The sequence below is a fragment of the Lipotes vexillifer genome, unplaced genomic scaffold, assembly GCF_000442215.2.
Source record: "Lipotes vexillifer unplaced genomic scaffold, Lipotes_vexillifer_v1.1 scaffold367, whole genome shotgun sequence".
Lineage (NCBI taxonomy): Eukaryota > Metazoa > Chordata > Mammalia > Artiodactyla > Lipotidae > Lipotes > Lipotes vexillifer.
The window spans coordinates 1,613,512-1,627,071 of record NW_006795832.1 but is presented as its reverse complement, the minus strand read 5'-3'; the positions used below and the strand labels follow the sequence as shown (position 1 = coordinate 1,627,071).

At 37.5% G+C, this 13,560-nt stretch overlaps 1 protein-coding gene across 1 annotated transcript in view; it reads left to right on the top strand.

Annotated features, from left to right (window-relative positions):
- COL4A4 (collagen type IV alpha 4 chain) overlaps positions 1-13,560 on the top strand; it is a 120,339-nt gene that overhangs the window by 42,547 nt on the left and 64,232 nt on the right. The window contains exons 12-20 of the mRNA XM_007467929.1: positions 1,181-1,261; positions 2,083-2,136; positions 2,399-2,458; positions 3,347-3,391; positions 3,869-3,922; positions 4,689-4,758; positions 5,292-5,396; positions 9,655-9,819; positions 12,851-12,944. Coding sequence (XP_007467991.1) covers positions 1,181-1,261; positions 2,083-2,136; positions 2,399-2,458; positions 3,347-3,391; positions 3,869-3,922; positions 4,689-4,758; positions 5,292-5,396; positions 9,655-9,819; positions 12,851-12,944 — 728 coding nt within the window. The remainder of the gene's footprint in view (positions 1-1,180; positions 1,262-2,082; positions 2,137-2,398; positions 2,459-3,346; positions 3,392-3,868; positions 3,923-4,688; positions 4,759-5,291; positions 5,397-9,654; positions 9,820-12,850; positions 12,945-13,560) is intronic.

The following is a 13,560-nucleotide window of genomic DNA, read 5'->3' as shown; positions in this document are numbered from 1 at the left end:
AAAAAAAAAAAAAAAAAAAAAAAAATAGTGTTGTAAAATATATTAAATGATTTAAAATTTTACTAAAATATAAACTATAGTCTACATTTAAATTATGTTTATTGTTATAAAGTGTTAGTTTCATTATAATATATATATTTTTTATTGGGGTATAGTTGCTTTACAATGTTGTGTTAGTTTCTGCTGTACAGCAAAGTGAATCAGCTATAGGTATACATATATTACCTCTTTTTTGGATTTCCTTCCCATTTAGGTCACCACAGAGCATTTAGAATCCCCTGTGCTATATAGCAGGTTCTCATTAGTTATCTATCTTATACATGTTAGTTTATATATGTCAATTCCAAACTCCCAATTCATCCCACCCCCCTTTTCCCCCCTTGGTATCCATACTTTTGTTCTCCACATCTGTGTCTCTATTTCTGCCTTGCAAACAGGTTCATCTGTACCATTTTTCTAGATTCCACATATATGCGTTAATGTATGGTATTTGTTTTTCTCTTTCTGACTTACTTCACTCTGTATGACAGTCTCTAGGTCCGTCCACATCTCTACAAATGGCCCAATATCATTCCTTTTTATGGCTGAGTAATATTCCATTGTGTATATGTACCACATCTTCTTTATCCATTCATCTGTTGATGGGCCTCTAAGTTGCTTCCGTGACCTGGCTATTGTAAATAGTGCTGCAATGAACATTGCGGTGCATGTGTCTTTTTGAATAAGAGTCTTCTATTAGAGTTTCAAATTATGTTTAACACACCATTTAGTCACATATACATGTATGCACACATGCATATTATGCACATATGTGTATATGTAAATATATGTACATGTATACATGTGTGTATACACAGTTATATACCCACACATACATACAAGCACACACACACCACAAAGAACTGTACCGAAGTTTTAATAGAGATTACCTCTGGATGGTAGGATTATGGATCACTTTTATTTTTTTAATTCACTTTTAACAGTAAGTATGTATTATTTATGAAAAACAATAAACATTTAAAATTACATTATGTATTTACCACGATTTTTATTTTAAATCCATGACATACAGGCTTGTAAGCATTATACCACAATATGTGGGTGAAAGTCTTCTTAGTTTCAATTTTTATTTCAAAATGAAGTTAATATGACATTCTTATTATCTTGATTTTTTTAAAAGGGTGAGGTTGGCCAACAGGGTTCTCCAGGACCCACCCTTCTGGTGCAGCCACCTGATTCTGGTCTCTATAAAGGAGAAAAGGTAATTCTGAATCCATATGTGACCTTGGTAAAGTAGTCATAGCCAACGTTTTCTGAACATGTTCCCGTGCCAGTGAAGAGCTGAGCACCTACATGCAATGCTGCCTGGATCCCAGGGTAACCTTTACAGGTTGGTACTATTATTAGCTCCATTATACAGAGTTGAAAAAGTGAGACTTGGAAAGGTTACCAGTGTTCTCAAGTTTACCCAGCTGTTGAGTGGCAGACCTAGCTTGGGCTGCTAAACTGTGACATGTCCTCCAGGATATAGTCCCCCATTCATGTCTTTGATATGGTCGCTGAAAATACCACTGGAAATCCAGCTGTCCTCTAGATGTTACATATGGATCTGATGCTTTGATAATTGAAAGGTGACAGATGCATAGAACCGAGCATGTAATAGGCTCTTGGCACATATTAATTCCTTTGTCCAGCACTGATGTTACTGATGCCATGTGCACATTCTCTTGTCAGTTTTCAATTACTGGATTCAGTTTCACTACCTTGCTCAAAATGAGCCTCTCCTCTCAGTGGCTGCATTCCCAGCTTGCATCTGCTGCCCTGCTTCCCTGGTGGCTCCCCCCACTGCTCTGCTGTCCCACGCCGCACAATGCTACACCTCTTACACAGAACTGGCCTCCTGAAGAGTGTCAGGTTCAAAGGTGCGCTTGGATCTTAGATGCTAATTACCGACAGTTGAAGAGTAATCCCTTATTAAAAAATTAGGAGAAAGGCTGTTGAAAGAGGTAATTTCTTAAAGCGATGGAACTCAGTATGTTGAATAAAGCTAGTAAGCCAGATTATATTCATTGTGATTTTTAGGGTATTAAAGGAACGCCTGGAATCATTGGACCTCCCGGACCACCAGGCCCCAAGGTAATTTATTTAAAGAACTTAAAAAATTGTATGATGTGCTATCTTAATTTAAAATTTTTTACATGGTTATTATCACTGCTTTAAATGCTGATATGTTACTAGAACTTTTCAATATTTCATCATAATTCTGTAGGAAGACTATTTCCAAAGTAGCTGTTTTCTTTAAGCTGCTGGCAATAATTTTTATTTCTCGTTTTGTTTTTGCATTCATATTGCTGAAATACTGTTGCTTGAACTCCTCTAAAAGTGTCATCTCTTTAAGGGGGAACCCGGTATTGGGACAAAAGGAGAGAAAGGTATTCCTGGGTTTCCAGGACCTCGGGTAAGGATCATTCTTGGCGTCCTTAACTTCAGTGAGTTTGGAAGCATCTCTCTCTCACATTCTTATAAGACTAGATCAATATTTCTGAGAGTTCAAAAGTGGAGATTATCTCTAAGAGGAATGCTATATTTTGGTCAGCAAGAATTGTGTGATAGCTAAGTGCCCCAGAGCATCCCTTTCATGGACATCATTTGGATAAAACAGACAAGCAGAAGATGGGAGAATTGGCAGGAAGTAATGGGATCGTGGCATTTTCTTACTGGCTCAGTGTCAGTGTGATAGTAGCTTGGAATTGTTCATTTAAGCCTATTTGATAAAAGAAGGTACTGATCTAGGGGCAGTAGCTAGAAAACAACTATAGTATCAGGCCTCAAACGTCTCCACGCATGTCACTAATGGGATCCCCATTCATAGAGTCACTATGAAGGCCAGACCTTGGCAATCATGGGCATTGAGTTTATTTGACTCAGATTTAGTACTTAACGAGACAGTATTGACTTGCATAGTAATTTTCATTGCTGATAATGCATAGAGCAACTATTAATCTCTAGACAAATTATATTGCGATGATTCAAAGATATTTAGCCCAGTGCAAGCATTAAATTAAATAAATTGAAATGGAAGAACAGCAAAAACAACAAAACTGTGTTCTTAATTTAAAGCACTGTCAAGGACATTAATTTTTTTGAATAAGGTTAAAGATCAATTAAAATAACAAATGTTATAAAGAAATGGAATCTCTTTTATATTTATTTCCTTTATTCAGCTACCTTTGCAGACAAGATTAAATACCAACGAAGCAATCTCATAAGGTGAAAAATGATTCACTGAACTGGTTTATGTATTTTGTTTTAATTCTGCTTGTGTTGATTTTTGTGAATTTATTAGGGGGACCCTGGCTTCTATGGATCTCCAGGTTTTCCAGGATTAAAGGTAAATGAACACGATTATAGAGAGGATAAATACATATTCATTAGTAAATGCAATTCAGGTTCATTCAAAAGTTGTACCAGGGCCTGTAGACTCACACACAGTAATGAGAAAGGAAACACATTTATTTTATAAGTTACATGATTTCACTGTGGGTACAAAAACTAAAGCATAAAACTGTCTGATGCAACCCCAAAGCAGTGTTAAGATTCTGTACAGAATCTCAGTGAGCATGTGTCATTCAGATTAAATGAGAATGAGATAATTTGTCACCCAATCACATTTTTTAAAAAAGGCATGCTTCATCCCTGATGTTCTGCAATTACCTTCATTGTTTGATCCTCATGAAAACAACACTGTATATATTATGCATTGTTTTATTTCCTGTAAATTTTGTAGGTAAATATGTGCATAAAAATAAATACTTTATATATGCTTAAAAAATAAAAATAAAAAAGGCATGTTTTTGCTTATTTGTAGGGGGAACCAGGAGTGTTTGGAGATCCTGGCCCGTTTGGATTTCTTGGTCCAAAGGTAAAAAAGTGAGCCTATCTGAGTACAGTCTGATAACATCCTATATCCCTTACGTTATTTAATTTATCTTTTTTTAATATTTCAAAGAATCATTCAAAATTGAGTTCATTTTGCTTATATTATTTCAATGCATGTGGTAATGATTACATTTTACATTTGAGCAATGATCCTTTTGAAGGTGAATAATAATGAGAGATTCAAAAATTCCTTAGGGATTATACAGTATCATGATTAAAAACATAGGGAACCGTGGAGAGTTCTTTGCTTTGAACACCACGGCATATTTTCTTTCCTTTTTATGTTACCTCACCTTCAGCACTTGTGCAGGACAAGCCATGGTGGCATTAAGGTGACACAATTAAGGGGGACAGTATCTGCTGCTAAAATAAAATGTAGGTTCAGATCCTATAGGCAAATAAACTATTTGTTCTAGAGTGCAAGTTAGACATTAATGCTCATAATAGATCTGAGAAACTTCATGGCTTCAGAGGTGTCCAGTTGGTGCACATGGAAGCATTTTTGGAGTTTGAATTTTTTTTCTTTTGGGAGAACTTTCCCAGTTGGCTGTTAACTTCTGCTTGTAGGTGGGAGGTCTCGTACTTTTGTTCCTCTTAGACCACCATGAACTATTTATTTCTCTAGTCAGCCTATAGGCTTTGTTTCCTATATGAATGCCCACTTAGTGATGCTAATATTTACTTAGTGCCAGGAAACATGAGAAAAAGATTAATATTTCTAAGAAAAGTGAATGAATGAATGATTTCAGGGAGATCCTGGAGACCGTGGGCACCCAGGACCACCAGGGGTTTTGGCAACTCCAGCTCTTCCACTCAAAGGTTTGTGTTCCATTTTTTTTCTCTATAAGTTATGCTGAAATGGGATTTGCATAGTCCCAAAAGAAGGGTTTGGCCTAGTCCTTCTGTAGTTTACACACTCGGCAGGCTACATATACGAACTTTTACCATGAATGTATAATTATACTAGTGCAGGTAGAGATGTGCATCTTGGTTTGTCTCTATCAGCCATGAGACATCAAATTTTATTTTAGTGGGTGAACTGCATGCTGGGATTTTTATTATGTTACCTTTCAGAAAGTAGGTTTTTTAATCGCTAGAAATGTGTGAAACCATTTGACTAAGACCTGCCAAGATGCTGCCTCCAGGAAGAAAGCAGCCTAGATCGATGACAAGTTCAGCACTGCTTGATGTGTCTGCAGAGGAGGGTCTAAGATATTGCACTTTCAACGTGATGAGAAACTGCAAAACAATCTCCTATTGTACTTTAACAAGGCTCACAAAAAGTGATTGTGCGTGAGCCTTTAAATGTATATATACGTTTACTATATACATTATGCCATTATTTTTGGCAGGGCCTCCAGGGGATCCAGGGCACCCTGGCCGCTATGGAGAAATGGGGGCTGTTGGACCACCTGGTCCCCCTGGTCCCCCTGGTAGACCAGGGGAAGTCTGTGCAGGTATGGCTTTTACACGCCAGGTTTGCTTCATCCTCTTCCACACCAGGAGCTCTCCGCTCTAGCTGATATTAAAATCACCTTAGCATTGTTTCAGAAATACTGATGGCTGTGCGTACCCCAGATCAGGAATGTTGGACTCTCTGAGGGATGAATGGACCAAGGCATCTACTATTATAAAAGTGTCCCCATACTTTTTTATTTTTGGCCGCACTGCGTGGCATGTGGGATCTTATTTCCCTGACCAGGGATCGAACCCATGCCCCCTGCATTGGAAGCATGGAGTCCTAACCACTGGACCGCCAGGGAAGTACCCACCACCCGCCCCCAACCCCTGCTTAATTCTAATGTACAGCCAGGATTAAGAAGCACAGAGCTTAAACCAATTAATCATTTAATTGGAAGAAATCCAGGCTCCTGGACTGCACCTCAGAAATATTCAATCACTATCTCAGGGGTGTGATAAGAAATATGTATGTAAAACAGGCTTCCCGCAAGATTACCAGATGCAGTTAAGATGTGGAAACTGCTGCTAGGTTTAGAGTGTGTCTTTAGGTCTTTCCCACTTTCTTGGAAGGCTCTCTCTATGGACATCTACTTGTTAAAATTTAGTTCATCCACCTAGGCCCCAACTTAAACCTTCTGCATGAAATGTGGAAATACAAAATTGCAAATTAAAAAATAAAATTTTGATTCGGACTTAGTTAAAAAATAAACAAAAAACAACAGCCCTCTCGCCCACAAAAAAACCCCTATGGCTCATGGTAATATTTGATGAAAGGCCTGAGAAATAATCCTGTTGACACAAGGACTTTGAACTCCTTCAGGTGCTGTCTTAGCTAATATTCCCAGTGAGATTAAGAATGGAAGTTTAGGGAATGTTTGTATTCTGTGAACCCAGGAAGACTGATTAAACGTGTGGGGAGAAAAGTCTGGTATAAATGTAATTTTGTCCGGTCTGTTTCATGTTATAGTTCCTGAGGAATTAGAAGTTTCCTGAGATATTCAACTGTGAACTACAAAGTTCTTGTTTAATGTTTCACAAAGCTAGCTTTCACTTTGTAGGATCTGATGACCACAAAGGCAATGAATAAAGCTTTGTTTAGTTCATTTACTCTTTCGATATCACAGCCATGGCTTAATTGACCCAGAACTATATAAATCATACAGAATACTCTGTTGGTCGGGAGGCACTAGACTCTGCTCTTACATTTCTCCTTTCGGGTTTGTTTATAATAAAATACTACCTCCAGCAGATTGAAATCAAAACCCAGTGGGAGTAAGTAACACCTGTCTCTAGCAGATTCCAAGCCAAGTATAACAGGAAGCTTCTTAATTCCAAAAATCTTTTTAAAAAGAATCCATATTTTGACTCCAACCTATAGTAAGAAATAATTTTATATTGTATAGCATTTACATTACATTACACACATATATGCATACATACATACATATGGTTGAAACACAAATTTCACAAAATAATATCTCTGGGGTATCTGATGCACTCTATTTTCTATTCCATTCTTTTCTTTTGAAAAAAAGAAGTTTTTAATGCTGGCTGCCACTGAATTGATTTCATGTCTTATCAGTTGGTGGTCGAGGCTGCGATATGCCATACACTGTAACCCATTCTGCCTGTTGGAAGCTGGTTGAGCATTCTCCCTGGCACTGGGACGAGATAGCAGGCAGCGTCTGGGACCATCCAGTGACTGATTGTGGAGATACCGAGTCAGGTCTTAGGAGTGTTATGAAGACAAGACGGTAGCCAAGTCCACAGGAGTACATGTTCATTTTGTTTTAAACATACCACTGTATGTAGCCTTTATTATACATATTTTATTTTATAGTCATCTATAGTATTTACCATGAGATGAGTTGGGTTTTGGAGTCAGACACCTGTGATTGAATCCCAACCTTCCCAATCAGTATAGTATAGTGAAATAGTTATGCGTTTACACAGTGGACTAAAAACATTCCAGGTTCTAGTACTTACAAGCTGTGTGATCTTTGGGCATTTATTAAACTTCTCTGTGCCTGAGTTTTCCTGTCTGCAAAACGGAGTTCTTGTTACAGTTGAAAGAAATAATATGTATATGGTTCTTAGAATACAACTGGGGATATAGTAAAGACTCACTGTGTTAGCTACGATTATTAGTATTCATATTTGGCCTAAATTTTCTGTGCCTTATCTATACGGTACAAACTTTTCCAGGTTGTTGAAGGAGTAAAGATAATGTTTGAAAATACACGTAAAGCCCCAGCACATATGCACCCAATAACGAAAGCCATCAATTTAACTTGCATGCTACATTACTGATGACGGACAGGGTTTCAATTGTCTATTGCTGAACAAATAACCCAAAAGCTAGTGGTTTAAGACAACAACATTCAGTATATTCCCCTTCACTCTTTCTGTGGTTCAAGAATTCAGGAAGGGCTAAGCTGAGCGATTCTGGAGCAGGTATTTTCATCTGGTTGCAGCCATGGTGTTTGGAACTGAAACATGAGGAATGGCCAGGCATCTCTCTCCTTCATTTCTCATATAGTCTCAAGTCTCTCTGTGTGACTCTGTACTTAATTTAGGCTTCCTTACAGCATGGTGGCTTCCGAGCAGTGATGCTGCTTCCGTGGTGCCTCAGGACTCCAGTCCAAGCATTTCGCTCCCAAGGAAGAAGCTGAATCTTCTTTAGTAATCTGGCCTTGGAAACCATATTGTGTCACTCCTGCCATCCTTCAGCCATACTTCATTAGTCCAAACAACCACAAAAGGCTGGTACATTGAAGGATGGGGAACATTTCACCTCTTGCTAGGGGAGCGTCAAGGTTCTACAAGAGCGTGAGGGACTACAGCTACCATGGCGCCATCTTTGATAATGTCAGTCTTCCACAGAGAGATCCTGGAATCAGGCATGCTTAGGAAGAAGCAGCTAGGAGTAATGATCACTCCCACACCAAGGCTTCCAGCTGTCTTTAAGCCAAAGCCACCAGCGAGGGGGAACTGGCATGTCAAGGGGAAGCAGGATTTAGCTGCTGCTGCATTACTTTGACCTGCTCTAAACACACTGAGCATCCAGTCGTTCCCTGAGAACATGCCAGATATTGCAGTAAGCTCCTTATGTGGATTATTTTATTTAATCTTCATTACAAGCCTCTGAGGAAGATATAGAGGATTAAATAAGTTAAATAACCTACTTAAGTACCTGTGGCTGGAGAGGGAGAGGCCAGGTTCAAATCTAGCACCTCTTTGCTTTTCCACAAACCTAAGTGGTTATAGTATTTTACATCTACATAGATAATTATGTGAGTCCCATTTTTTTTTTGTGTGGCTGTGCTAATTAATCTTGGGGTAAAAGATTAGAAGACTATCTCCATGTAAGCGTATCTCAAGCATATCCAAATATTACATTTTAGTATCTAAAAGGCAGCACCATTTTTCTCATTAAATTCTACTAGTCAATGATAATTATAAAAACAAAGAGCTTAAAATTATATACCAGGTACCTAGCTACATGATTTAATGTATTACCTTATTTAGTTTTTTCTACTTTTTTAAATTTTGTATTGAACTTTAGTTGATGTACAGTATTATGTGTTACAGGTGTACAATATAGTGATTCACAATTTTTAAAGGTTATACTCCATTTATAGTTATTATAAAATATTGGCTATACTCCGCTTGTTTTACAGTATGTCCTTATAGCTTATTTCGTATGTAATAGTTTGTACCTCTTAATCTCCTACCCTTATTTTGCCCCTCCCCCTTCTCTCTCCCCACTAGTAACCACTAGTTTGTTGTCTATATCTGTGAATGTGCTTCTTTTTTGTTATTTTCACTGGTTGTTGTATCTTTAAAATTCCACATGTAAGTGATTATCATACAGTATTTGTCTTTCTGTGAGTCCATATTTTAATTCACTATATGTGCTAATGTGTTTATTCAGGTTATTTTTTATCAAGTTATCAAAGTGGAAATTTTTAAAAATAATTTTAATTAAATAATACATATTTCTTTTCCAATAATCCTAAAGAATAGACAAAAAGGTAAGAAAATCTGATTCCCTAAACCTTTATTACCACTTGTGTGCTTGTTTCAAAGGAGGTGAGGCATTCTGATGGCTGGGATACTCAGTTATTTTTTAACTACATTGTTTTTCCTTAAAAGAATTCCACAGCCTAAGAAGAATGTACTGATTTTGATTTCTTCTACAGAAAAATGTAATCTGAGAGTATGTGTGGTTTTCATTCTTGATTTCTCTTGGAGGCATGATGGGACCCCCTGGGCCACGAGGGTTTTCTGGTCATCCAGGATTTCCAGGGGCAGCTGGTATTCCTGGGAGAGCTGATTCTGCTCCAGGAAAACCAGGCAACCAGGGACCACCTGGGTTGCCTGGAGTGCCAGGGTTGCCGGGACCTCCAGGATCAGATGGTAAAGTGCTCTTCATTCACATTTACTAGCATTTATGTTGCATTTGATATTTGCAGTATCATTCAGAAAATGTGACTTTCCAAATTTTAAAAAAGTTATCTAATATTTCATAAGCCAAGTTAGTAGTATTAATAATACAAAAAAAGTAAACTGATGTTGGACTACCACATCACTTAAATTATGTGAAAGTATTTGGATGGGAATTTAAGTATGATGATAGAATGTTGTAAATTAACACAATTTTTATTTTTTAAATGTAGTTGTCATTTTTATAGAGTTATGTATGGACCTGGCTTGAGTCAAACAGCTCTACAAAGCCTTTTGTGAAAAAAATGCCATCCCAGGCAACCCCTTCTCCTATTCTCTCCTCCCCAGGGGCAAAATTTTCCCCACAATTAGCTGGATCTCTTGGTATTTGCCTCTGTATTGCCATTCAACATACTTGTGTTGCTATTTCTTAATTTTTCAGTTTGCGCATTATCTATTGACTCTCCTCTGTAGCAGGTGAATTCACCTCTTTCCCCACCCACCACACATGTGCCATTTTCCACTCCTACAAACTATCAAAATAGTTACCGTCATAATTTTAGTTAAATAAATATGCAGTGTTTACACAGAAGGGTTATATAAATGCTATTCACCAGTTTAGCCATATAATAATATATGATACTACTTTCCTAGCATAACAGTTTGGTAATAATTGTCATATCTTTGTGTGTTTGCTTGGTTTTCAATATACTTATTGCTAATTCAACCTCAAACCGTCTGGGATTGTGTACATCTCTTAATCATACATTTTAACTCATTACTAGTATTATCTCTTTGAATAAATCTCATCTGGAACTTTTTGACCTGTTTAAATTAGGTCAGGTTGCAATTTTAAAAGCTGATGCTGCGACACTGCCTGGAGATCTTCCTTCACCATTATCCTAGGAATTCTCTGTCTCTATCTCTCTGTCTGTCTCTGTCTCTCTGTCTCTCTGGGTCCCTTTGTTCCACAACTCATATATTTCTTCTAATGGTTTACTCATTATACTTTGTGAGAAAATGTGTATATTTGGGGTGTCTTCACTGTTTGAAATGCCTTTATTCTACTGTGGAATTTGATTGATAGTTTGGTTGAATATAAAATTCTAGATTGGAATAATTTTTCCTCCAGGTTTTTGAAGGCATTTTCCATTGCTTTTTAGTGTTGTTACTGAGAAGTCCAGTAACCTTCAGATACTTGATCCTTTGTTTAAAATCCCTTTTCTTATTGAAAGCTTATAGGAATTCTCCTTTGTTTTCAATGTCCTTAAATTTCACTGTGATTTACCTCAGTGTGGGTACATTTGCAGGCACTAGGAGCAATTTAACACAAATCCTTCATTTCTGGAAAAATTTCTTGAAGTATTTCTTTTTTTTTTAATGTATTTATTTTATTTATTTATTTTTGGCTGCGTTGGGTCTTCGTTGCTGCATGCGGACTTTCTCTAGTTGCAGAGAGCGGGGGCTACTCTTCATTGCAGTGCGCGGGCTTCTCATTGAGGTGGCTTCTCTTGTTTTGGATCACGGGCTCTAGGCACGTGAGCTTCAGTAGTTGTGGCACACGGGCTCAGTAGTTGTGGCTCGCGGGCTCAGTAGTTGTGGCTCGCGGGCTCTAGAGCTCAGGCTCAGTAGTTGTGGCTCACAGGCTTAGTTGCTCCACAGCATGTGGGATCTTCCCAGACCAGGGCTCAAACCCATGTCCCCTGCATTGGCAGGCGGATTCTTAACCACTGCACCACCAAGGAAGCCCTTGAAGTATTTCTTTGAAGATGCTTTGTCCTCCTTTTTTTCCCTCTGTTTTCTATTTCTGGGCTCAATATATTTGTCTGTTAGAGAATCAATCCTACATGTCTGTTTTTCAAATCTTCACTCTATTATTCTTCACCTTTTTATTTTTCTGTAACACTTTCTGGTAGACTTCCTCAACTCCATCTTCCAAGTCTGCTCCTGAATTTTTAAATTTCTGCTTTCATAACCATTTTTTAAAAAATTTCTGAGGATTTTGTTGTTGCTGTTGTTTTCTCTCTCTCTCTCTGTCTCTCTCTTTTTGTTGTTGTTCCCTTTTAATGTTTCCTTTTGCAGGAGCCTGTTTCTGTTTTGGGAATGAAATGCCTTCCCTTGTCTGCTTTCTAAACTATATAGTTTATTTTAAAGATTCCTTCTTACTTCATTGTCTGTTTCCTCCAGTTTTGAGGGGGCTTGTTTTTTCCTGCTGCAGTTTTTGAGAAGGTGTTCTTACTATTTAGCTGCTTCTTTGACCAGTCATCCTGTTTGGGGTCTCACTGTCATTCTACTTCAGAGGTACCAATTCTTGAACTTTGGAAGAGATTTCCTAGGTAAATTGTGTTCTGTTTCTGCTTTCCCCACAGCCTGCTTGGAATTCAGCTTTTTAAGGTCTGCTATATCTTTTTACTTTTTTTTTTTGCTTTTGTTTCTCTTTTTCTTTGTCTTGAAAGATTATACCTTTTTATAATATTCTTTTACTGTCTGTTATCTTACTGGTATTTGGGGAGACAAGGAACTTATTGTTTGCATTTTATCTAACATTTTTAATCAGATGTCTCTGAATTTTTGCTTTTACAAACCCTGCTTTATGCTTTCTTTATTAGGTAATTATTGATAATTAAGGGGCAAAATATATTTGCCATATATTTACTTTTAGTTTTTTATTTGTTTTGTTTTGGTATATTTGTTTGTTTTATTATCTACTACTTTGCTCTGCAACCCATTAAATTAGGGCTGAGATTAGGGATAGTGTTATCAATGGTTATGGTAGCAGAAGCTTGCTGTGACAATTGTATGGTCTATTTGTATACATATTCTTATAGCAGAGAGAAAGAATCATAAGAAAGGAATGGAAGAAAGAATGGTGTTGAGGGGATGGTGTGAATGTGAACACACCAAGCTCTACTTGTTCTATATCAGATCTATATCAGATGTTCTATATCAGATGTTCACAAAAATTGTGTGATTCTCTCTGCCCGCCCCCTTTCCCACTGGAAAGTTGTATATTGTAGTGCTGGGCCTCCTGGACCACAAGGAATAAAAGGCAAAGTGGGTCCTCCAGGAAGAAGAGGCTCAAAAGGAGAAAAAGGCAAGTATGCATCAAAGTAGAATTTCTAGAAAACAACATATGGAGGATTGGGAGGCATTGTGAAATGTACAATGTGGATTTCATTTAGATTTTTCACTCACCTTAGTTACCCCTGTGAGTACTTAACTCACTGTGTGCTTGTGATGTGATTAGAACTTACCGAAAAGTCAAATCTATATCTTACAGCATAAAGGAGGCACTTACCTGCCATGAAATTTGCCTCAAAGTGATGACTTTTTCCACAGGATCCTCTCAATTCCTTGAAAAAAGCAGAGATAGGACAGTATTGATCTTTAATTTTGGTTTCTCTCTGTGGGTCCCATCTTTCCCAGACTCATCAAATACCTATAGCTCTATGTTTCTACACCCTAAATTGTTTGGTGCCTTTTTGACCAACTGAGTCAGGTGGGTATGAGAGCTAAGGAGTTTGACTATCCAAAAGGCATTTTTTTAAACTAAAGGTCCTGATGATTAGAAAATGCACTGTAGGGAGTTATTAGCTGTAACATGCAATACAATCAATAATCCCTCTTAACATATTATTTGGATTCTTTAAATGCTCAGAGTTTATGCTCTAACCAATTTTGTTGTTGTTGTTTCAGCAGGAACCAAATTAAGAG